The sequence below is a fragment of the Mobula hypostoma genome, chromosome 20 (genome assembly GCF_963921235.1).
Source record: "Mobula hypostoma chromosome 20, sMobHyp1.1, whole genome shotgun sequence".
Lineage (NCBI taxonomy): Eukaryota > Metazoa > Chordata > Chondrichthyes > Myliobatiformes > Myliobatidae > Mobula > Mobula hypostoma.
In genome coordinates this window covers 8,384,195-8,410,431 of record NC_086116.1, presented here as the reverse complement: position 1 = coordinate 8,410,431, position 26,237 = coordinate 8,384,195, and the positions used below count along the sequence as shown (strand labels likewise).

At 43.2% G+C, this 26,237-nt stretch overlaps 1 protein-coding gene across 16 annotated transcripts in view; it reads right to left on the bottom strand.

The window, feature by feature from the left end:
- sox5 (SRY-box transcription factor 5) overlaps positions 1 to 26,237 on the bottom strand; it is a 396,739-nt gene that overhangs the window by 247,232 nt on the left and 123,270 nt on the right. For 10 of the 16 annotated variants that reach the window (XM_063072335.1, XM_063072336.1, XM_063072334.1 and 7 more), the window contains one exon: positions 15,368 to 15,599. In XM_063072335.1, coding sequence (XP_062928405.1) covers positions 15,368 to 15,598 — 231 coding nt within the window. In that variant the 5' untranslated portion in view covers position 15,599. Of the gene's footprint in view, positions 1 to 15,367; positions 15,600 to 24,588; positions 24,760 to 25,223; positions 25,583 to 26,237 lie in introns of those variants that run through there. The other 6 variants (XM_063072324.1, XM_063072328.1, XM_063072327.1 and 3 more) reach the window with 3 other exon arrangements.

Below are 26,237 nucleotides of genomic sequence, written 5' to 3'. Positions count from 1 at the left end.
GGCAGTTGTGATAGGGAACTCGATAGTAAGGGGATCAGATAGGCGATTCTGTGGACACAGTCCAGAGACCCGGATGGTAGCTTGCCTCCCTGGTGCCAGGGTCCGGGATATTTCTGATCGCGTCCAAGATATCCTGAAGTGGGAGGGTGAGGAGCCAGAGGTCGTGGTACGTATAGGTACCAATGACATAGGTAGAAAAAGGGAAGAGGTCCTGAAAGGAGAATATAGGGAGTTAGGAAGGGAGTTGAGAAAAAGGACCGCAAAGGTAGTAATCTCGGGATAACTGCCTGTGCCACGCAACAGTGAGAGTAGGAATGCAATGAGGTGGAGGATAAATGTGTGGCTGAGGGATTGGAGCAGGGGGCAGGTACTTAAGTTTTTGGATCATTGGGACCTCTTTTGGTGCAGGCGTGACCTGTACAAGAAGGACGGGTTACACTTGAATCCTAGGGGGACCAATATCCTGGCAGGGAGATTAGCGAGGGCTACTGAGGTGACTTTAAACTAGAATGGTTGGGGGGTGGGAATCAAATTAAAGAGACTAGGAGAGAGGAGGTTAGTTCACAACAGGGGGATGGGAACAAGTGCAGAGAGACAGAGGGGTGTAAAACGAGGGTAGAAGCAAAAAGTAGTAAGGTGAAAAGTAAAAGTGGCAGGCCGGCAAATCCAGGGCAAAAATCAAAAAGGGCCACTTTTCAACATAATTGTATAAGGGCTAGGAGTGTTGTAAAAGCGAGCCTGAAGGCTTTGTGTGTCAATGCAAGGAGCATTCGTAACAAGGTGGATGAATTAGAAGTGCAGATTTTTATTAATGAATATGATATAGTTGGGATCACAGAGACATGGCTCCAGGGTGACCAGGGATGGGAGCTCAACATTCAGGGATATTCAATATTCAGGAGGGATAGACATGAAAGAAAAGGAGGTGGGGTAGCATTGCTGGATAGAGAGGAGATTAACGCAATAGAAAGGAAGGACATAAGCCGGGAAGATGTGGAATCGATATGGGTAGAGCTGCGTAACACTAAGGAGCAGAAAACGCTGGTGGGAGTTGTGTACAGGCCACCTAACAGTAGTAGTGAGGTCGGGGATGGCATTAAACAGGAAATTAGAAATGTGTGCAATAAAGGAACAGCAGTTATAATGGGTGACTTCAATCTACATGTAGACTGGGTGAACCAAATTGGTAAAGGTGCTGAGGAAGAGAATTTCTTGGAATGTATGCGGGATGGTTTTTTGAACCAACATGTCGAGGAACCAACTAGAGAGCAGGCTATTCTAGACTGGATATTGAGCAATGAGGAAGGGTTAATTAGCAATCTTGTCGTGAGAGGCCCCTTGGGTAAGAGTGACCATAATATGGTGGAATTCTTTATTAAGATGGAGAGTGACATAGTTAATTCAGAAACAAAGGTTCTGAACTTAAAGAAGGGTAACTTTGAAGGTATGAGACATGAATTAGCTAAGATAGACTGGCAAATGACACTTAAAGGTTTGACGGTGGATATGCAATGGCAAGCATTTAAAGATCGCATGGATGAACTACAACAATTGCTCATCCTAGTTTGGCAAAAGAATAAACCAGGGAAGGTAGTGCACCCGTGGCTGACAAGGGAAATTAGGGATAGTATCAATTCCAAAGAACAAGCATACAAATTAGCCAGAAAAAGTGGCTCACCTGAGCACTGGGAGAAATTCAGAGTCCAGCAGAGGAGGACAAAGGGCTTAATTAGGAAGGGGAAAAAAGATTATGAGAGAAAACTGGCAGGGAACATAAAAAACTGACTGTAAAAGCTTTTATAGATATGTGAAAAGAAAAAGATTGGTTAAGACAAATGTAGGTCCCCTACAGACAGAAACAGGTGAATTGATTATAGGGAGCAAGGACATGGCAGACCAATTGAATAATTACTTTGGTTCTGTCTTCACTAAGGAAGACATAAATAATCTTCCGGAAATAGTAGGGGACAAAGGGTCCAGTGAGATGGAGGAACTGAGGGAAATACATGTTAGTAGGGAAGTGATGTTAGGTAAATTGAACGGATTAAAGGCAGCTAAATCCCCAGGGCCAGATGGTCTGCATCCCAGAGTGCTTAAGGAAGTAGCCCAAGAAATAGTGGATGTATTAGTGATAATTTTTCAAAACTCTTTAGATTCTGGACTAGTTCCTGAGGATTGGAGGGTGGCTAATGTAACCCCACTTTTTAAAAAAGGAGGGAGAGAGAAACCAGAGAATTATAGACCGGTTAGCCTGACATCGGTGGTGGGGAAAATGCTAGAGTCAGTTATCAAAGATGTGATAACAGCATATTTGGAAAGCAGTGAAATCATCGGACAAAGTCAACATGGATTTGTGAAAGAAAAATCATGTCTGACGAATCCCATAGAATTTTTTGAGGATGTGACTAGTAGAGTGGATAGGGGAGAACCAGTGAATGTGGTATATTTGGATCTTCAAAAGGCTTTTGACAAGGTCCCACACAGGAGATTAGTGTGCAAACTTAAAGCACACGGTATTGGGGGTAAGGTATTGATGTGCATAAAGAATTGGTTGGCAGACAGGAAGCAAAGAGTGGGAATAAACGGGACCTTTTCAGAATGGCAGGCAGTGACTAGTGGGGTACCGCAAGACTCAGTGCTGGGACCCCAGCTGTTTACAATATATATTAATGACTTAGATGAGGAAATTAAATGCAGCATCTCCAAGTTTGCGGATGACACGAAGCTGGGCGGCAGTGTTAGCTGTGAGGAGGATGCTAAGAGGATGCAGGGTGACTTGGATAGGTTAGGTGAGTGGGCAAATTCATGGCAGATGCAATTTAATGTGGATAATTGGAGGTTATCCACTTCGGTGGCAAAAACAGGAAAACAGATTATTATCTGAATGGTGGCCGATTAGGAAAAGGGGAGGTGCAACGAGACCTGAGTGTCATTATACACCAGTCATTGAAAGTAGGCATGCAGGTACAGCAGGCGGTGAAAAAGGCGAATGGTATGCTGACATTCATAGCAAGAGGATTCCAGTACAGGAGCAGGGAGGTACTACTGCAGTTGTACAAGGCCTTGGTGAGACCACACCTGGAGTATTGTGTACAGTTTTGGTCCCCTAATCTGAGGAAAGACATCCTTGCCATAGAGGGAGTACAAAGAAGGTTCACCAAATTGATTCCTGGGATGGCAGGACTTTCATATGATGAAAGACTGGATCCACTAGGCTTATACACGCTGGAATTTACAAGATTGAGGGGAGATCTTATTGAAACATATAAAATCCTAAAAGGATTGAACAGGCTAGATGCAGGAAGATTGTTCCGGATGTTGGGGAAGTCCAGCCTCCGATCGACGGAGAAAATTAAAAAGAAAGCAATTAAGATGTTGGAGATGAAAGTTGATCCAGATAACTCTGGGCATCCGATGGAGAATCAAAAAAACGAAGGGCTCCATCTGACATGCGAATCCTTAGACGTGCAGGGTACAGCAGCGCTGGTCTTAAATCCATCTTATAGAATTCCGACATCACGGATCTGTAACGGACCCGTTGGTCCCAGATTGGTTTACTGAAATCTTCCACGAATCGGAACTTAAGATCCGAAAAATCAATGAAACCTTTAGATCGAGCGAATCGAAACAGTCTCTCCTTGTCTTGAAAGTAATGAAAACGTAAGATAATATGCCTAGGTCTATCTGACCTAGACGAGTATGATGGGATTCTGTGAACACGATCCAGTAGCGGTGGTTGATCAGGAAATACAGTAGGGAATGCATCTTTTAAAAGTTGGGAGAAATATTTCATGGGGTTGTTACCTTCAGCGGCTTCCCTCACGCCAATCATTCGTAAATTCTGCCGTCGCATTCTAGATTCCAAGTCAGAGTTTTTAAAAGTCAAAAAGTCAAGTTTCTTCTTCATTACATTAATTGTTTCTTCGATTTTCCCCATCTTAAGCTCACTTTGTTGCGCGAATTTTTGAAGATCAGATATAGCCGACTGATGTTCCGCAATACATGTTTGCATCTTATCAATTAAATCGGCAATTTTCTGGAAATTAGTTGAGATTTCCGTATGAATCAGGTCTTTAACAGGTCCTGCAATTTCCGTACGAATCATCTCCCTAACAGAGGTTGAAATTTCCCTCTGAATTAACTCCGATATCGCTTTCAAAGTCACCGGTGATTCAGTCGGGGGGAAATCCGTAGCTTTCGGTTTAACCGGAGGTTTACCATCCTTGCCGTCTTTCTCGTTCTTAGACATAGCAGATCTAAGTTCCATCCAGTTGTCGGAGAATTCAGTTTAATTCAAAGTATTGTAAGAGTTGATGCCTTAATGGTTAATTAAAGTATAGCTGACCATAGAGAAAAAAAACTCAGAGGTAATGGAGCGAGTCAAGAACGCGACTTCACTCCATGAGCGCTACCGGAAGTCGGGAAGTCCAGAACGAGGGGTCACAGTTTGAGGATAGAGGGGAAGCCTTTTAGGACCGAGATTAGGAAAAACTTCTTCACACAGAGAGTGGTGAATCTGTGGAATTCTCTGCCACAGGAAACAGTTGAGGCCAGTTCATTGGCTATATTTAAGAGCGAGTTAGATATAGCCCTTGTGGCTAAAGGGATCAGTGGGTATGGGGGGAAGGCTGGTACAGGGTCCTGAGTTGGATGATCAGCCATGATCATACTGAATGGCGGTGCAGGCTCGAAGGGCCGAATGGCCTAATCCTGCACCTATTTTCTACGTTTCTGTGTTTCAATGCATAGAATCAGGAGTCATGTTACTAAATTAAGAAGGTAGCTTTTCAGGACCATGAAAAGCAGATTCATCAGTCAGAAGTATGGGAATATTTGGAATTACTATCCAAGGGGACTGTGAAGGCACAGTAACTGGATATTTTAAGGCAAGATTGGATGGATATTTGGATATTAAGAGAATGAAGTGATATGGTGGGGGGAACATTGACTCAGACCATGAAAGGCCTGCGTTGGGCATTTTCATGCCTTACAAGGCGCAGATTGGAAGTCTCTGTGGGGCGCCACTCCTCACACAGACACTAGAGCAATGTGTGATTAAGTCCCTTGCTCAAGGATACAAACACGCTGAAACAGCTGAGGCTCGAACTAGCGACCTTGAGATCACTAGACGAACGCCTTAACCACTTGGCCACATGCCCACACTTTTGTATGATGTTGGGAAACGAAAGTGTTAAAAGTTGAAGAGGCAGAATCTACAGGCATGGAAACAGGCCCTTTAGCTTGTCCATGCTGATCGAGATGCTGGTCTAAACCAGTCCCATTTGCCTGTGCTTGACCCATATTGACCTAAACCTCCAAAATGTCAAAGATACTCAGCATAGTACGTGGCATCTCCAGAGGGAAATGGAAGTAAATGTCCATTTCCGGCATCTACAGCCTCAGGTGTCTCCCTCTAAACCTTTCCTTTCCTGTTGCAGAGGTAAAAGATCAGCCATAATATTGAGTAGCAATGCAGGCAAGACAAACCAGATGACCTGTTCCTGCTCTGTTTCTTATATGAATTTTCAGCACTTAGTCCCACACATATGTGCTCCCAGTTCTCTTCCCCTAACCCAATCAGCGTAAACATCTATTTCTTTCTCTCCTATATCTGGCTTTTTAAAAATATAACTTTATTTTTATTGTTTTGCCAGTAACAGAGCAAACAAGATAAAAACAGACAGACAGGGTCATTATAGGTGAAGTAAAATACGTATCTTACAATAGAAAAAATGAATAGAGAAATTAGTTACATTGCTATATCTCCTATATCTGGCTTACTCCTAAATGCACTTGTATTAATTGCTTCAACTACTCCATGTTCGGTGTTTTCCAGAAAAAGTGGTTCTCTTGAAGCCCTGATTGATTTATTGGTAATTGCCTTATATTAATGTCCCCTAATTCTGCTCAAAGTGGGCTGATTAAACTACGTACGGAGATACTGCCTGTGATTTTCTTCCATCTCTTCCCAAGCACACTGCTGCTTTGGACCTCAGAAACAACCTGCTGTTAAACAAAAAATTAAATACCATCACTGCATCATCTTCTTGTTGCTGCGATTCTCAAAGATGAACAGGTCACCAGTGTTTAATGGTTTTCCAGTGCGCTAATTCAGTATGACAAGATAAAGCAGTAATCTGCGCTCTGAGAGGCTGTAAGCCTCTGCACTATCTGGGGACACGCAAGTAGATTTACACTGTTTATCACTTTATACATTTGCTGTGACAAAGCCCTTGAGTTCTCTTGATTCTCTAATGTAAATCTCTCTAAACTTCTCTGCCAGTCAGAATGGATTTGGTTGTAGGTAATCTATGCAAACTTAATATCTTACATATGTGAATGGGCACAATCCTTGGAGAGGATGTTTTAGATCTTAAATAATCCATTGATCCTGCCTCAACAACAGCAGTTTTTTCTCTCTCTATAGCATCACTTTAAACAAGCGGCTGGGTGGATGTCATTCTAACCGGAGCAAGCGATTAAGCCACAGTTTATGTTCAGAGATTTGCTTCTCCTTTAATGAAAGCTTATACAGTGTCTGATTGGTTGGGATTCAAAGATTATCCAGAAAGGATGATTTGACAGACATAGAAACAAAAAAAAGCAAATAGGAACTTCACTGCAGCCGTGAATGTTATGCCAACACTCTTAACTTGGGAGATGTCTTTATATTAGTGTTACAGTATCTTAATTTGAATTCGTTGGCCACTCGGATTCAGATTCTGACATTTAGACCTCTCAATCCACTCCTTACCCCTGTTGCAGCCCCACTGATCTATAACAGTCTGTATACATATGCCTAGTGCCAGGAAAAGGGAGCTGGACTTAACAGTGGAAACTGCTTCCTTCCAGAATCCGTTTATCCAGTGTTCCAGGATGTTTTTTTCCAGCTCTCCAAGGAAGAAGGATTATTAATTCTCACAGCTACCTGGACTATACCTCGTACTACCCTGTCTCTTGTAAAAATGCCAACCCCCTTCTCTCAGTTCCTCCGTCTCTGCCGCATCTGCTCTCAGGATGAGGCTTTTCATTCCGGAAATAATGAGATATCTTCTTCCTTCAAAGAAAGGGGCTTTCCTTCCTCCACCGTCAACTCTGCCCTCCATTTTGCGCATCCTCACCCCATCCTCCTGCCGCCACATCTGGGATAGGGTTCCCCTTATCCTCACCTACCACCACATCAGCCTCCGCATCCAACAAATAATTCTCCGTAACTTCCACCATTTCCAGTGGGATCCCACCACCAAGCACATCTTTCCCTCCCGCTCACTTTCTGCTTTCCACAGGGATCGCTCCCAATGCGACTCCTTTGTGCATTCATCCCGCCCCACTGATCTCCCTCCTGGTACTTCACCTGTGAGTCTGTTGGGGTCATGTACTGTATCCAGTGCTTCTGGTGTGGCCTCCCGTATATCAGTGAGACCGGACGTAGATTTGGAGGCCGCCAGAAAATGCGGGATCATCAACTTCTCGAACTTCTGGTAACTGCCCTCCCCCCGATCCTGCAACTTTCCCTTGTTTCTGTTTCCATCCCTCACATTTTCTTCCCTTTCTCACCTTATCTGCCTTTCACCTCCCTCCAGTGCTCCTCTTCCATGGTCTCTGCCCTTTCCTATCAGATTCCCTCTTCTCCAGCCCTTTATCTCTTTTGACAATCTACTTCCCAGCTCTTTACTCCACCCCTCCCCCCCTCCCGGTTTCACCTATCAGCTACCACCTTATCCTTCTTCCTTCCCTCCCCCCACCTTCCTGCTCTGACTTCTCATCTTGTTTCCCAGTCCTGATGAAGGGTCTCGGCCTAAAACGTCAACTGTTTCCTCTTTCCCATGAATGTTGCCTGGCCTGTGGAGTTCCTCCAGCATTTTGCATGTGGTGCACGGATTAATCTGCTGAGCACTGTAGCATGGTATTTTAGGTGCAACAAAAATAAATTATTTTTCTCTTGATATTTGGAAACTTCAAACTTCACAGTTGCAAAAATATTGGGGGCAAGTTGAAGTTAGTGATTCTCAAGAATTGTTTGGGGGGGTGGTAATTGTGCCTGTTTTCCCTTAAATGGCCATGGTAAGTTGTGCATCACGGACATTCCAGTGAGTGGTGGTAGAAGTGCTGGGAGCAGTGGTTCGAGATCAGTGGACATGTGATAAAACCTCCAATTAAGGTCAAACACTGTACACAAATCACAAAAAATGCTGGGAAGGCAGTGGCAGAGAGGATAGGGTACTTGGCACTGAATATATCATGGTCTCATCTTGCCTACAATGGGGAGAGAGGACATTTATACTTATTTAAATTTATGTACTGTACAAACATTACTATTTTTTCTTTTCCCTCCCATCTTCTCCTATTCTTCACTCTGGCCTCTTACCTCTCCTTGCCTGCCTATGACCGCCTGCACCAAGGACCCACCCCTCCTTCTTCACTTTCTCCTATGGTCCACTCTCCACCACTATTAGATTTCTTCCTGTCCAGCCCCTGACCTTTTCCACCTGCCTGTTTCCACATATCACCTTCTAGCTATTCTTCTTCTCTTCCCCTCCTTTTTATTTTGCAGTCTTGCCCTTTCCTTCCCAGTTCTTCCAGAAGGTTCTTGACCCAAAATGTTGACTGTTTGTTAATTTACATGGATGCTGCCTGACCTGCTGAGTTCCTCCAGTGTTTTTTTGTGTGTTACTGCACAAACATACCATTTTGGAGAAGGAACAGGCCACTCTGCCCCTCTAGCTCGCTCTGCCATCCAATGAGAGGCTGGATAATCCCATTATAACCTCAATCACATGTTTCCATCTATCCCTGGCTACCTGATTTTGGAGGGGCAGAAAATGCCCTTAAAAGCTCTGAGGTGATCCACAACCTCACAATGTGTATATACTGCTTTAAATTATTATTTTGGAACTGATTCCCTTTTCACCTAGTGCTTTCTCTTGTTCATTTGACATTTTTACATCCCTTGTCTCCGACCCAAGCACAGAGCTTGCCCCAGTCTTGAGGCACACAGTAAAGATCTGCCAATTCTGACTGGATGAATTCCAGGCGACCTCAGCACCTGACCTCCTATTGGCCTGTACCTCACCTCCTTACCATTGGTTACTCAATGTGCCTATCTTTGCCAATGGCATTGCACATCACCATGTTATCCAATAGGCTGATGCCTGTCCCTGTCAATCATCTGCCTTGTCCAAAATAGATGCCTACTGAAACCCTAAAACAGTTTACTCACTGCAGCACTAATTATAACCAGATAATATTCCTTTTAGAGAGTGGCTGTGGTGTCATAGTGGACATTGGCACAGTGCCAGAGCAAGGTGGAAGAATATCTACCCTATCAATAATTCCCACTCTACTTGGTAAAGTGTTTGACAACCAGTAAAGTTTGCTCTCATTCTTATTTGGGTAAGCACAAATTACGTGAGAAATTTTTAACAATCAAGTAGCCCTCCTCTCTGTGTGTGCTATATTTATGATAATTATGCTGTGATACTTATTCTAAACTTGCAACCATTACCTTCCAGGAGAATAGGCGATACTACCATAATTAACCTGGTGACAAGGTCCAATAACAAAGTTGGGGACATAAAAGGTAACTGGGAGTTGGACTTCGACATTAATACAATTCTTTCCAAAAACTGTTACAAGCTGCTTTAACATAATACAATAGAAATAAAAGCAGAAACTGCTGGAAACGCCCAGAAAGTCAGCAATATCTACAGGAAAAAACATTCAGCTTGATAGAGAAATTAGAAAAGTAGTGTGTATGAAGTTACAGCAAAGGGTGGTAGAACAAAGGCAACTGATTTGGAAAAGGGAGGGAAAGAGTCAAGGATAGATTCATGAAAGTGAGAAAAGGAGCAAACTGGTATTAAAGGTGAGGCAACTTTCAAACTGTGGAAGGCAGGAGAAACCAATATAGTCACCGTTGTAAGGAGAAAGAGCTGAGGCAAAACCGCGGAGAGGTCTGATCAGCTATAGCTTGGACCACATGGATTCAGATTTCTGACTTAGATTTATTTATCTTATATGCATCGAAACATACAGTGAAATGTGTCATTTGCATTACCAACCAACGCACCTGAGGATGTATTAGGGGTAGCCCACAAGTTTTGCCACATATTCTGCCGCCAACATAGCATGCCCAAAATGCTTGCAGAACACAACAAAACAGAACATACCAAACAACAAATCAACAGTAGCAAAACAAGCTCTGTTCCTTCCTCCCTCCCTCACATACAGAGTCCTCGAACCCCAGGACAGGCCATCTTCTTCAGCCTTCAGCCTCCAGAGTGGACTCGTGGCTTTGCAGACACTTGGCCCCAACCTCCCCGGCAGACTTTCTTCTTACTTGGAGAGTGCGTGGGTTGAAGAGAGGTCTTGCTCAACACAATATGTGCAGCCAGAAGAATGATGTTGGTGGTAGAGGAGCTGGTTACTGTCAACAAAGAGGACAGCAGTCGTCCAGTCATCTTAGTGCAGAGGGATTCTTTCCCATTTACTTATTATAGAGTGAGACTATTTGGCCCATCAGATGCAAGCCAGCTTCCACTCCCTTCTTTCTCCCCTGTCCTTGCAACTTATTCCCCCTCACATACCCATTAACTCCCATTTGTTTCTTTTGCTGCTTACAACGCTAAGGGGTTAAGGGTTATTCATCACTGCTAATTAATCTGTCTGCAGCGCTCAGAAGAGATCTTCACATCACGGGAGGATGCACCAACTTCCCCACGGACAGAGGCCGAGATCAGGACAGAACCTGAGTCGCTCGAGATGTGACACATCCGAACTAACCGCTGCTGCGGCGTGCCAGTACAGTCCATCACTGGGCACACAAGGAGAAGATGGAAGAGGCTGGGGCCAGGACACGGAAAATATCAATGCAGTACAAGGCATCAGGTATAGTTAGGTAGAGAATGGACAAGGATGAATGAAACGCACTCAGTCACTGTCTAGGAGACAGTGGTGATGTGATGTTCCAGAGGGAGGTATGAGGAGATGTCAGAGAGCTGACATCTCTGCAAGGTAGCTCTGTGGAAGCAATATTGTAATGTGGCCCCATCACACAACAGGAAAATAGGTTGCATTACTGCCTGAATAGGATTCTGCAGCCTCGACATCAGCTCACCCACTTCAGTAGCTCAAGGTCAATAGCAACTGATTGATGGAACCAAAGCAGGTAATGATGACATAAATGTAGGGCAGCAATGACGTTATTACAAATGGCAGATCAACCTGGCCCTGCTCCTCTGTTTCAATGCACAGCTAGTGTTCTATTCTGCATATCTGGAGAGCAGGTTCAAAATGCAGCCACTGACTGAAACATCTGATACCTTGTCTCGACTGCACATCTAATTCGACATCTAATTCTATGTCCAGACTGTATTTTGGGCCTGTGGAAACAACTACTCCATAAATTGCTTCTGCTTTTAGATTGTTCATTCCCCTTGTTCATTCCTGTTGTAGTTCCTTGGGAATACGACCATCTTGGAAATACGTCCTTCTCACTCTCTTCTGTGTTTGAATCAATCTCATACCGAGGTAATGTAGCCCTCCAACCTGACAGCATGTATATCTATTTCTCTAACTTCCCATAATTTCTTTCACCTCCCCTTCCTCTCTTTTACCATTCCCCATTTTGGTCCGTCTCATCCCTTCTCTTCTCTATGCCTGCCCATCACCTCTCTCCGATGCCCCTCCTCATTCCATTTCTCCCATGGTCCACTCTCCTCTCCTATCAGCTCCATCCTCCTTCAGCCTTCAACTTTTCCACCAATGACTTCCCAGCTTCTCATTTCATCCCTATTCCCCAACCACCCACCTTCCCCCTCACCTGACTCTATCGATTACCCACCAGTTTGTACTTCTTCCTTACCCTAGTCCCCACACACACTTATTCTTTTTCTGGCTTCTTTCTCATTCCTTGACAGTCCTAATGAAGGGTCCCAAATGTTGACTGTTTATTCCTCTCCATACGTGCCGGTTTGCCAGGAGAGTACCTCCTGCATTTTTTGTGTGTTACTCTGAGATGAAATGATTCCCTTTCCAGTAACACTTGCAGTTAAATGCATGGAGAATCCAAACACACTTCCAAATAAATGTAAGGCAACAGTGTTTGTACACTGTAACATAAATTACCTCCTGATTTTCTGGTGTTACTCAGTGGCAGGCTACTGGAAATGGAATTGTCACTGTCTACGTGGCAAGGACTATGTAGAGGTGTCTCGGGTCACAGTACATGCTAAGGAACACCAAGGGCCTTAGGGTGTACTGGGGAAGCAGTGAATGAATCTCTGTATTTGGGGTTAGGATAGGGAGTAACAGGGAGCTACAAGCCTGTTAGAAGAGATTGTTGGGATTGATGAGGTTGAGTTTGCATGAGGAGGGCAATCCAGGAATTTGCAGGGAGCAGAGAGAATCAAGACGGTAGGAGACAAGCAGATGAGTAGTGGAATATTGAAAGCTGTCAGCTTGTTGTTAGAGTGTCAGGGTCAAGACAGAAGGGGAATCATTGGACTGGGAGGACAGGAGAATAGCAGGGTCAGGGGTCTTATATCAGGGCTTTACATGTGGTGGCCCATTGAGTAGAAGATGGAGATTATTCTCTGTTGTACTTGTCCAAGCTCCTGGTTCTGTAGGGAAAGCTACATATGTCAAGAATTCCTAACAACAGGTGTGATAGCACAATGCAGTTCAAATTCCGCTAAAATGCCGCAATGCAATTATGTGGCAATTGCAAGGATGATTGACAACAGGAAGTGCCCTGTGGAATTTTTCTACTGAAGCAAAATGACCAGGAAATAATCAATATTGTGCTTTAGTCCAAAGAAAATTGATTCTCAGTTGCATAATGCTGATAAAAACTGTGTTATGCAATTAAAGTTTCAGGAAAGGGAGTTTTACCCAACATTTAACCCATAATCCACCTGCAGTAATGTTAACAAATGGAAAATACACTATCCTGATATCAATACACACAATCTCAGTCACAGATTTCAGAAGACATAACGGGATTAAGAAACAGTTCCTTATTTAAACTCTTTCTAATAAAGATCAGCTTTATTTGTCACATGTACATCAAAACATACAGTGAAATGCATTGTTTGCATCAAATCAAATCAGCAGAGATTATACTGGGCAGCCGGCAAGTGCTGCCACGATTCCAGTGACAACATAGCGTGCCCGAAACTCACTAACTCAAACCCATAAACCCCTGGAATGTGGAAGGAAACCGGAGTACCTGGAGGAAACGGGGAGAATGTACAAACTCCTTACAGACAGTGGTGGGAATTGAACCTGAATCGCTAGCACTGAAGTCGTTACACTAACCGCTACACTGCTGTATTGCCCCAAATAGTTTGTTACTTTAAATAGAAAATTTGCATTGTTTATTGTACCAGCTGCTCTCCTTTTATTCATAGTTGATGTTTTATTTCTTTATAAAGCCCTTTTCTCCCCCTCTTATAGCGTGCCCATCTTTTACAGATGCTTATTAATCTAGTCCAAAATGATATTGCCACAAAGCTACTTGTGCGTGTTTCTTTTATTGCTTGTATCTTTCTCACACTCAATTTGGTTAAAATTAATTGGGAATACAGGTGACCATTATCATCAAAAGTGTCATTCCGAATTTAAACTGACCGTGGATATCATCCTCATTCAGCCACCTTTTGAACAAGCTAAATACTATTTATTATTTGCTTAAAATGGTTAATATATTCAACTTTGCTCTCTACATCTCAGATCTGGAGCCTACAGTTGCAGATCCTGCAGAAGCAGCCTGGTGTCTCCAAGAGTTACAGGTGACCCTTTTGCGTGTCACTCTTAGCTAGCTGCTCCCCAGCGCGAATCATAAAGACATTATAAAAACAGTCTGTGTTTTGTTTTTGCTGTTTTCTTTCAGCGTTCATTCACTGTTGGTAAATTTGTTGAAGACAGGCATTTACTGTGTGGGACATCACACAGACAATGCTGGAGGAACTCAGCAGGTCATGTAGCTGCAATGGAGGGGAATAAGCAGTTGATGTTTCGGGCCGAGACCCTTTGTCATGACTGGAAAGGAAGGGGGAAGAAGCCAGGGAAAGAAGATGGGGGTAGGAGGAGCATGAGCTGGCAGGTGCTAAGTGAAGCCAGGTGAGGAGGTAATGAAGAGAGAAGCTGAGAGGCGATAGGTGAAAGAGCTGAAGGTCTGAAGAAGGAATCTGACAGGAGAGAAGAATGGAGAAAAAGAAGGAGGGGGAGGAACACCAGAGGGTGGTGATAGGCAAGTGAGGAAAAGGGAAGTGGTAAGAGGGGAGTCAGAATGGGGAATGGAAAAAGAGAGAAGGGGGCATTTGGAATGAAATGTTCTTTGATGACGTCTTTGGAAACATATGAATATACCCAATGAGTTTGCCACAAAGTGTCAAAAAATAGCAAGCTATAGGCCCCAAGGAAGGATCAGGAGATTTGAAGGAGTTCTGAGAAAGCATTTATTCATCCCAAGCATGACCAGAATCTGGAAAACAGTACCTGAGCAGCTTCTCACAACCTTGAAGTATTAAGAAGAGCACTTGAGTAAGCAAGACATTGAAGGCCACAGACTAGCTGCAGGGGAATGGAATAAGCACAGCTGGGTACTTTAGGGCACACATGAATATGGTGGGCCGAAACATCTATTCTGTGCTGTATGACTCTATATCTCTAAATGAGGGCAATTGTACCAGGATATGCTTGGAGCACAAATATTCTCAGTGGCCACATTTTTAGGTTCACCTGTACACCTGCTCGTTAATGCAAATATCTAATCAGTCAATCGTAACTCAATGAACAAAAGCATGCAGATATGGTCAAGAGGTTCAGTTGTCGTTCAGACCAAACAACAGAACGGGGAAGAAATGTGATCTAAGTGACTTTGACTGCGGAGTGATTGTTGATGCCAGACGGGGTTGTTTGAATATCTCGAAAACTGCTGATCTCCTGGAATTTTCACACATACCAGTCTCTGGAGTTTACAGAGAACGGTGTGAAAAAATATCCAGGGAACAGCGGTTCTGTGGGCGAAGATGCCTTGTTTTTGAGAGAGGTCAGAGGAGAATGGCCATCCTGGTTCAAGCTGACAGGAAAGTAACATTATCTCAAGTAATCATGCATTACAACAATGGTTTGTAGAAAAGCTTCTCTGAAAGCTCAACACATCGGACCTTGAAGTGGGTGGACTACAGCAGCAGAAATCCACGTACACTCAGAGGCCACTTTATTAGGTACAGCAGATGTTGAATGTACATCCTCTGTATTTAAGCATCATCAGTGCCTTTCCCCAAAGCACGACCTTTATCATGCTGAGCCAACATGATGTGGTTTATACTCAGTACAGACATGGTAATGAAGTTAAACATACCGGTGTGTCTTGCAGAGATGTCGGACTCTCACAACACGAAGCCTCTCTGGTCATTGTGGACGCGGTATGTTCTTCCTCTGTGTGTAGATTGTTTGGGAAGTTTGGGGGAAGAGTCAGGTGAAAAGCAGAGTGCCCATCACTTTCACCCTCTTCTACCTTCTGTCTGTTCGTCGCATTGGTTACCTCTCCATCTGTTTCTCCATACGGAGAGGCCGGTCTCTTGGAAGACATCCTTCAGAAAACAAGACAAAAAGAAGAAATGTAATCTCGGCACGCAGCAGCTGTACCTCTCAGCGTGGCAAAGATTGTTCAATTTGCAACTATTGTCTTCATGGGTTCAAATATGGCATGGGAGTTGGAGAATAAGATTTTAATTAAAAATTGGAAACTATAAATCAGTCAAAAGAGTGTCAAGAGAACTTCTGAATTATGATAAATACTACAATGCTCACCACAGTTCTTTAAAATCATATAGTCCTTTTCCAGACAAGAAGTAGTTGTCTATTAGATATTAAATGTCCAACATTGACTCCAGAGGAGTGCTTTTGAAGTTCGTGAGACTAACCCTTATATAGTTACAATACTCCGCAAAAGTTAATCTTTGCCGGGTGGCAGCCATTACTGGCAAGTTTGGCATATATTGTCTATCTCCTGCGAAGATGATGGTGGGCTTGATTCAAGAGCCAATGCAAAGGATTTGATACAAGTGATTGTAATGCAGGTACAGTCACAAAAACCCTTTCAAGTCACCACTGATGTTATCAGATTAGAACCATAATATGACCAGGCCAATTACAAACAAGAAGTATCTTTTCCTAAAGAACATTTGTGAATCTGTTGGAGTTTCTCTTTGTTATTCCAACAGCTTCATGATTGTTTTTCATTTAGAGAACTAAAATCAGTTAAGTATATTTCAAAGTAGGTTCACCACCGCAGTGCATTTGGACTCATGTTCCCCAGATTATTATTTGGTAATACAAGGAGAGGCTTGATGGCATTGCTCTGAAATTGATCATGCCGTCTGATCTCATGAAGCAGATCAGAATCTAGACTGGCTAATGGTCTGTTCAGAATCAGAATCAGGTTTAATATCACTGTCATGTCATGAAATTTGTTGACTTAGCAGCAGCAGTACAATGCAATACATAATAATATAGATAAATAAATAAGTCAATTACAGTAAGGTAGTCATAGCCAAAGGGTGGTAGTGGGGACGAGCTCCCACTACTAAACAAATACCCTTCATAGCGTGCGTCTCAAACAGCCTCTGACAGTCAAGTCCAACTCCTAGACTTCACGTGTGGCATAGTTCTTACGCCTGGCGGAGCTGTTCTCACTGACAGGAGAAGGGGCAAAGTCGGGCCACTGGCACCTTAAAACCAGCTGCTCCGGGCAGATGGGACTTGTTAACCACAGATGGTAGCTCATCTAGGAGAGGGAAAACTCCGATTTCAAACCTCCGCTGCCTTGCGGTTATACCCGCTCAGGGGAAAGGCTTTGGGAGTAAACCCCGAGGAAAAATCCGGAGTCGGTGTCCCGAAGACGGCTGATTGCTGTACCCAGCACTGGCACGGCAACTCCTGCAATGCTGCTGGCACCAAACTGTATCGACTATCGTCGTTCCTTTGGATCTGTCATCAGCATGGAGAGGGGGGGTCCCACTGCATGGGCATCAGGCGGATCTCCATAGCAACTCTGCCCTGGAAGATTCCACCAGAGGGGCAGTACCCATGGTCGACCACGACCGACAGAAGCCACACACACACACATATATATTGTTAAATTTTAAATAGAGCAAAAACAGAAATGATATAAAAAAGTGACGAGGTATTCATAGGTTCAATGTCCATTTAGGAATCGGATGGCAGAGGGGCAGAAGTTGTTCCTGAATCGCTGAGTGTGTGCCTTCAGGTTTCTGTACCTGCTTCCTGATAGTACCAATGAAAAGATGTCATGTCCTGGGTGATGGCATCCTTTGGACGATGACTTTCTGCCGAACCTCTCCTTGAAGATGTCTTGGATACCATGGAAGCTAATATCCAAGATGGAGCTGACAAATTTTACAATTTTCTGAAGCTTCTTTCAGTCCTGTGCAGCAGACACCGCCACCGCGCCCCCCCCCCCCATACCAGACAGTGAGGCAGCCAGTCAGAATGCTCTCCACGGTACATCCGTAGAAGTTTTCAAGTATTTTAGGTGACAAACCAAATCTCCTTAAACTCCTAATGAAATATAGCCGCTGTCTTGCCCCCTTTATAATGGCATCAATATGTTGGGACCAGAGATCCTCAGAGATCTTGACACCCAGGAACTGCAGAAGAATGCGAGAAGCTGCAAGGAGTGGTGAATTCAGCCTGATACATAATGGCACGTCCCTCCCCACCATCTACAGGAAGTGCTGCTTCAAGGTAACATCCATCATCAAAGATCCCCACCATCCGGCCCATGTCATTTTCTTGCAGACACCATCAGGCAGAAGCTACAGAAGTCTTTAATTGATGGTAATTTTATGTTTATCTTGTGAATGCTGCTTATATGATACAACATGCCTGTGATTAGTCTGTAAATAACTTTTTTTAAAATTTCATCTGTGTAATAATGCTCTTCTCTATATAAACTTGACTTTGACTTTACTTGAATGGGAAACAGTCAGAGTATCAGATGCAGTAGTTTTGACCCATAGGGTTACAAAGCACCGAAGCAGTCATAGAAACAGGCCCTTCAGCCCAACTGGTCCATTCTGACCATGTAAACAAGTCCTGTTTATACACATTCAGCCCATAGCCCTCTAAACCTTCCCTCTGCGTGTACCCAACAAAGCGCCTTCCAATTATTTTTGGTGGTGCTATCATTAAAATGTAACATTAAGTTACTGCCACATTTGCCCACTTATGTGTGATAATTTAAGTAAAAGCAGCAAAGTTTTCCCATTGGTAAACATTTGCCCTCATCTAGCTCATCTGATCGTCAATGCTCATACTGCTTAAGAGGTTTTGCTGTGCAAAAAATTAGGGTTGTCTCTTTCCTAGATTAGAAAATTAGATGACCTTGAAGGGCTATGGGGCTTTCTGAGTTGTATTGTGGTCACTAAAATCACTGGATAATTGAAAATTCTTCCTTCACTTTCTCAAAGTGGTCACACATTTCAAAGAAGAGATTGAAAATTAACTTTACTTGCCGCATGCACATTGAAGCACAGTGAAGTGATCATTTGTGTCAAATCAAGTCAGTGAGGATTGTGCTGGGTAGCCCACAAGTGTCGCCACACTACCGGTGCCAACATAGCATGTCCGCAACTTACTAAACCCGACCGCAAGTCTTTAGAATGCGGAAGGAAACCAGAGCACATGGAGGAAGCTCAAGTGGTCACAGAGAGAACGTACAAACTCCTTACAGGAATGAATCAAATTCTGATAGATTATTGCTGTAGAGTGATTGTGTTAACCACTGTGCTACCACAATACTACCAGTGTAATACATTGTTTATTTTGTTGTTCATTTTGCCCCAGTATATTACCTTATTCATATTGGTGCAAACCAGGATGTATCAATGCAGAAAGAAAGCAGAAAAATGCTGGAAACACCAAGCAAGTCAGGCAACATCTTTAGAAAGATAACTTGGTGAGCATTTCCAGCATTATCTGTTTCTGTTTCAGACTCCAGCATCTGCAAGTCTTATTTTTATGTTTTTTTCTGTCAATGCATGTTTCACACAGAATTAAATTTTATTTTCTTCTGGAGCTAATCAAAAGTAGAAACACAGGCGATTTCCTGCAGGTAGAATGGGTTAAAATTGTCTGAAACACTTAGGATATTACCAGTGTGGCTGGTGAACACCAAAAGGAGAAATACTATATACCTTTAATGTGTTAACACTGTAGCCTTTATTAACAAAACTAAAACTACATTGACATTCATGCCTAAGGGTATGAACCAGCGTTAAAGCACATTTTACTGGAACAAGACTCTGACCAACAGTAGGGGGGATAGTATTCCAGCACGGAATTAAAAATGCTGCTTATGCATGACATGCTGACTGACCACTGAGCTTCAGATCTGCTGAGATATTCCTGCTCAGGAAAAATAACTCAATCACGTTATTGTTTAATTAGGGCTGGTGGTAATGATTGAGTTCCATATGTAGACTGCATCTAAAACAGATGCAAACTCTACACCCATCCTGTGCTGTTTACTGGTCCTGCAGTCAAATGCAATCTAAACTGACTGCTTTGATTCATATCATTGCTGGACTCCACTAACCCACAGCAGGACGATAGGATGCCTCCTTGGCAATTGTCACGATTACCCTGAGACCGTTTTCGTGAGATGAAATGCACTGGGGGTGGGGTCTGCTTGGCCACGAGTGTAGTAAAAAGACAAATACGTCTAGAAGGAATGGGTTTATGATGTGGCTGTCCTTAATGACCTGATCAAAATTTTCCATACTCTCCATCATTCAGCAATTAATCTTCTAAGATCATAGCAAGGATCTCAAAAACTCTTATCACTCAATCACATATGGATACACAATTTTGCTAGTCTGTTGTAAATAAAGAAGTTGCACTAAAGTACATAGTGGGCCAAGGAAATTTACCTACAAGAAGAGATGAAGGTGTTGCTCACATTGGAGAAAAAAGGACATGTTACTTAATAGCAGTTTTCAAAATTACGAAGATGGTTGCTTTAATAAATAGATCTATTTCCAGTAGAAAGAGGTTGAAGACAGACTTGAAATAATTAGCAGGAGAACCAGAGGGAAAAAAAGTTATTTTTCACACAGTGAGTTGTTTTGATTTGGAAAGAGTTACCGCCTTAAAGAATTTCAAAGATAAATTACAGAGTTATAGGGATAGCAGAACTAATTAATTCAGAGGGCCTGCATGGGGCTGAATGGCCTCTTCTGTGCTGCGATCCCTTAATTACAATCCATTTGCTCAGACAAAAAACATCCCACTTTGTTTCATCTCTCCCTGTCATCCTATTCCTCCCCATATCACCACCATCGAGCTTCCCCTAAAGTGCATGTCCATAATTTTAAAAAGGTTTTCATTTTAAAAAACTATTGACTTCTCAAATGCACATGACAAAAGGTCACTGTTGAATTGGTAATTCCTAGTGGTATAAAGTTATGCATTCCTGATTGTGAGATCAGTAAGGGTGCAGCATTTGGCTTCGAGAGGGCAAAATCAGCCAACATTTCCACCCTTCATCACTTGTCAGAGCCCTTGATAGTGTTGTGTGTGTGTGTGTGTGTGTGTGTGTGTGTGCTAGAGTGAGGAGGCTCTTGGTTCAGGTGATTGTAATGCACTCTCCCAGATGAATATGCCCTCATACGACCTCAGGGCATATTCTGCCCAGGACATGCCCTCTTATTGATTGATTTATTGACTTATTTATTTATTGGGATACAATGCTGAATAGGCCCTTCCAGCCCTTCAAGCCGCGTCACCTAGCAACCCCTGATTTAACCCTAGCCTACCATGGGACTATTTACAACAACCAATCAACCTACCAACCAGTACATCTTTGGACTGTGGGAGGAAACAGGAGCACCCAGAGGAAACCCATGCGGTCACAGAGAGAATGTACAAACTCCTGACAGACAGCAGTGGGAATTGAACCCAGGACACTAGTACTGTACAGCATTGTGCTAACCATACTGCCTCTCCTCATTGCTGCCTTCACAGAGGAGGTACAGGAGCCTGAATGAGAACACACTCAACAGATTAGGGACAGCTTCTTCCCCTCCCCGCTATCAGATTTCTAAATGGACAATGAAACAACCCATGCACACTACCTCACTATCTTTTGTCTCTCTTTTTGCACTCCTTATAATAATGTAATTTATAGTGATTTTAACGTGTTGCAAAGGCAGCAAATCTCACGAGGTCTGCCAGTGACGCTGAACCTGATTCAGATTCAGATTCTGATTTTGCTGGCATCATACATTTCACAGAAGTAAAGGTTGTTTTGTGTATAATTGAGTGGGCAATCTGAAGATGTGAAGCTAAAAGCAGACAACTACTTCTGAAACAGAGGGGGAAAATGACAAGTACTGTGAGAAAGGAGCCGAGAAAGCAGGAAGAGGGGGCTTAAGGGAAAAGTACGGGTAGGAGAATGGCTAGGAAAAGAAAAGAGCGTAGAAAAATGAGGGGAACATGCGCTAAGATCAGAGGAGGAAAAAATTAAGGTGGGGTACATTTAAGAAACTGTAACAACTGAATCGCAAGGCAAACGCTCCAGACACCAGAGAGGATGGGGAAGAGGAGCTTTAATAGCAGTCTATCGTTTAAACCGAATGCGTGTGAAAATCGGATGAATATCTCTTTAATGTGGGAGGTGGGGGAGGATGGGCTGGAGAGGCGGAAGCGATGAATTTCAGATGTCATGTCCCTCCCAGTAGTATTTAACTCGGCTCCTGGATGGGGTAGTTGCCCGTTCTCGATTATGTCAATCACAAACAGGAGGAAATCTGCAGACGCTGGAAATCCAAACAACACACGCAAAATGCTGGAGGAGCTCGGCCGAAACGTCGACTGTACATTGATGCTGCCTGGCCTGCTGAGCTCCTCCAGTATTTTGTATCGATTGTGTCAACCTTCATTAGAACAGCACCACTGGAATAATTAACTTACAAAATGCAAAATTAAAAGGAGCAACTTTTTTTAAAAAAAAGATGCTTAAAGTTCGGTCTTTTATCATACCATTTGGCATGGATAAAGGCAGTTTTGTAATTCAGTAATAAATATATCAAAAATATTTAGTAAGAAAAATCAATCAGGAATAACTGCAGAAAGTTGGGCATTGTTAAGACTCTTTCCCAATATTATGTCCGGAGCCACCTGCTACTCTCCCCACCATCTCTCAGCCGCTTCAATATTGTTGCAATCCCTCTCTCCCCACCCTTCCACCGTGGTGGGCTGCGGAACCCAAGCCGAACCGGTGATGATGATTCGTGCGCTCAGTTTGCTTCGGGATCACCCTGTCTTTACGCTTTGCCTGCTCCGAGACCGAGACATCCTGAACATTCATCGCGGACCAGGAGAAAAAGTTTACGCACAGGCACCGGTCTACAGTCAAGCGTCCGCTGACAGTACTTTCCCACGACTTTATAGAATGTGTCAGCTCGATGCACCCCAGACTCAGCTTCATAGAGCCAACAAAAAAACTTTCCCTATTGAAAGAATCTTGTCTGCCTTTGGTAATTTAGTTCCTATCAGGTGTACCACAAGATTTGGACAATCATCCCCGCGCTCAGATGTCTAGATTGCTTCCAGTAATGGAAGGCGTTCCGCATACATCGGGTTAACATCCCATTGCTTCCCTGGGAGCTTAACTTTATTTCCATCCTCTTCGACAGTGCTAACGCTTGAATATGTATAACGTATACACACAGTATTGTATCAGATTGTCCTATACAAAAAAAACTATCCACAAGCTTAAAATCCCAAAAGACATTCAATACCTAAAGAGTTACATAGCAGTCAATTTCTCGAGTTTAATAATTTCGCACTATTTTTGCAAATATTTGGTTGAAGTTCCTGCTTTGAGATGTACGTGCTGGAATTATATTATTATTAATCACTCTCTCCTTGCAATTGTCACTGCATCTATATCCCTGACACTTGTCCTATAGCTAACTGCTCTGAATACAACAGTGGAAATGCTTCATTCTCCATTCAGTTGTGCGTACTTAAAAACAGTGGTAATTCTAAGCAGCATTTGATCGTTCAAAGGGTAGACCGAAGATTTTGACACTCAGTAGTTCATTTCATCTTTGTTACAATCTGTATGAATTAAAATTCAGTGACAGTCCAGCTGAATAAACTGTTGTTCTCCAAACGCGCCGAGCGCATGCCAATAATTCTGTTACTGGGGGGCAGCCTACAAGGAGATCTGCAAATCGCCATTCCAATTTGTTTATTTTACTTTAACATAATAGAAACGTTTGTTTCAGTCCTGGCCAATAAAAAAATTGAGTGTTTTTTGTAGGTGTAAAGAAAACTGTTGCTACTCTGTAGTGTTAAGTTTTAGGTTTGCAATATCCGCATTCAACGAAAAGAAGATTTTAAACACAATTTTGCCCATTCCACTCGGTGCATCTACATCAGTTTTGGGAAGCAGTTTAATCAAGTTTTCTTGTGGAGGGGAGGATCGTTGAATCTCTAAATTTACAAATCGTGACACGCGATCATTTCGGGTTTAGTTGTTTTTTTAAATCACAGAAGTGAACTATTTCTCGTCGTTTCAGCCGAAGCTTCAAAGTGAGATGAAATGAAGCAAATTGTTTCTCAAAAGCCCGCTCTTGCCAAACGGAGCCACGGGCAACTTGGGGGGAAAACACTGCAGATGTATGTGTAATTATATTAGGTTAAACAAGGGCCTGAAGGGAGAAAATAAAATCCTTCTTTATCATAATATAACCCATCACCCATCCTGCGCCGTTCTCCCTGAGACAAACCAAAGCAATCTTTGTGCTCCCTTTGCCTCAGAGCTGAGGCTGCCAGAACGGCTTCCTGTCCACAAGAAGACAAGAACAAAGTCCTTAATGTCATACTGCCATCAATTATCAATAGTACATTAGGAAACACACAGGAAGATGAAGAACTTTCTTTGGGCTTTGAGGCATTCTGACCAACATTAACTCCTCAAATACGGTGTGGCAACATTGGCCCAGTCTCAAGTCACGTGACAGCACCGAGGGGGTCTCACGGGCAATCGAGTTCTTGGGAGCCTGGTTCTATTTCCTTGTAAAACGGGACATGGTCATTCACCGCCGGCCCTTCACTATCAACATATTGGCAAGTTTAAGTGCATTGAGGCGCTCCATTTCCCATCGGAGCTGAAATCGCTTAAGCAACCACCAATAACACTGAAAATAAAGTCTGCCTTGAACTAATCTTAAAACAAATGCGGGAACGCAAGCAAATGAGACAGGAGTTTTGGCTAGTTCCTTCAAAGCGCCGGCACGCCCTCAATGGGCCGACTGGACTCACTTTGCATTGCAATGCTCACAACTCAATGATTACAAAAACAAAACAGCAAAATACATACATCTCAAAATCCGGCAGCTTGGAATGTTACAATAAAGAAATTCAACACGTCGTTAACTTTCGTTTCTGCTTCCATTAAACATTTAAAATACTCGAAATTAGCGAGAGAGAAAGGAGAGAGGTCATCCCTTCAGAAAAGTTACTTCGCTTCTCTCGAGCTTAACTCACCTTTTGAATTCCTGAGGCAATCCAGGACCGCTGAGCATGCTGAGTGCGGGAACTTGCCTCTGTCAAAACAAGTACCAACAATTGTTTCAAACTAAATCTATCAATCTTTGCATACCGCTGATGCAACTGATCCTGCGTCTGAAATCCCTGTTAACAAACAACAAAAAAGGCAAGGAAACACAACAAACAACAAAAAAAAATTAAGAGTCGCCGGAATGTCTTAAAGAAAAAGCCGTATCGTGGACTTTAACTGCCGCGGGTCCCGACATGATCAGACTGCCGCTCGATTCAGCCACTTTCCCTGCTCGCCACTGCCACCGTGACAGACGAGCTCGCTGGATGGCTGCCTCTTCATTGTCCAAAAATGCTTATTTGCCAAGCAACAGAGGAGCTTTGTGGCATCAAAAAAAGCTCGCAATTGATGGTAAGTTATGGCTTCTTTGTGAGCGCTTTGCAAAGAAAAACAAGAGATAGGAATTTGGCAGCAAAAATATAGCACCGCATTCTCTTGCGTTTGGAACCTATATTCTCCGCAAAAACAATCGAGCATTGTTAGAGGGAAGAAAGGGCAACTTTGACATATGAAATACAGCAGAGGCCCCGTCTAGGAAACCTGTAAACAACATGTCACTCACCCGATCGGTCTCTCTGTTATTTCTTGGGAGGACTAGGTTCACCAGAATGGTGAAAATTTACTGGTAAGATTTTTTTAAGTCATCAGATCAAGTTTAAACCCGACCTCCATGGAAACGTGAGGAGTCCCTGAGCCAAGATTTAACAGTTAACTGTGCGGCGAAGGCGAGAGGAAACATAGAACCACAGCGAGCCCCCAGTCCTGAGTCTCTTTAATCTCTTCTGACCAACTGGGCTGCAAGTACGAGAAAGATAACAAGGGAGAAGTCCCACTTTTTAAAAAGCTAGCAGCGTGGAATAGCCATAATATCGGAATTTATCTAGATCCAGTCTGATTGGGGACTGAGGTAATCAGGTAATGGGACCTGACATAGATGATATACACACTGAGACTAAGCTAGCCAATGCACTTCAGCATCTGGTTAGAAGTCTATACAAAGCTGTACACATAACACACAACACACAGACCCAACTATCCACTCCTACTGGGAGGGTTCACGCCGCACAAAAGGCTACAGTATATAGCCCGCCCAAAATAAAAGGCCTTTTATTGTTGGATTCTGCAGGTCAGTTGATTAGATTTTCTGCAGAGAATTCCGTGAGGAAATTCCCTTTAAAGCCAAAATGATTAACTGGTCTATTCTGGGAAGTGAAGTAGACAATGCTTAAACAGTCTCTATAACCCATGTCCATGCTGGCACAGTGCGCACTAAAAATAAAACCCAGACTTTTTGCCTTGCAGCTGGGTAACATTAAGGGTCTTGAGACCACAGGCCAAAACCGCAGTCAATTGCCCCAGCCCAGTTGTGGCAGCAGTCAGACAAGACTTCCAGTTTGCATCTTGATGATCAGCAGTCATCCCTTGTATACCCTCTGCCGCATGTTTATCAGGAAAATATTTATTAAAACATTCCTTCCTTTTTCGTTTGTGCTCCATTAGTCGAACCAGCCATTACAAAGTGCATAAGTGGAATCTTTTCCAATTACAGGGAAGGATTCGACAAATATTGACCATT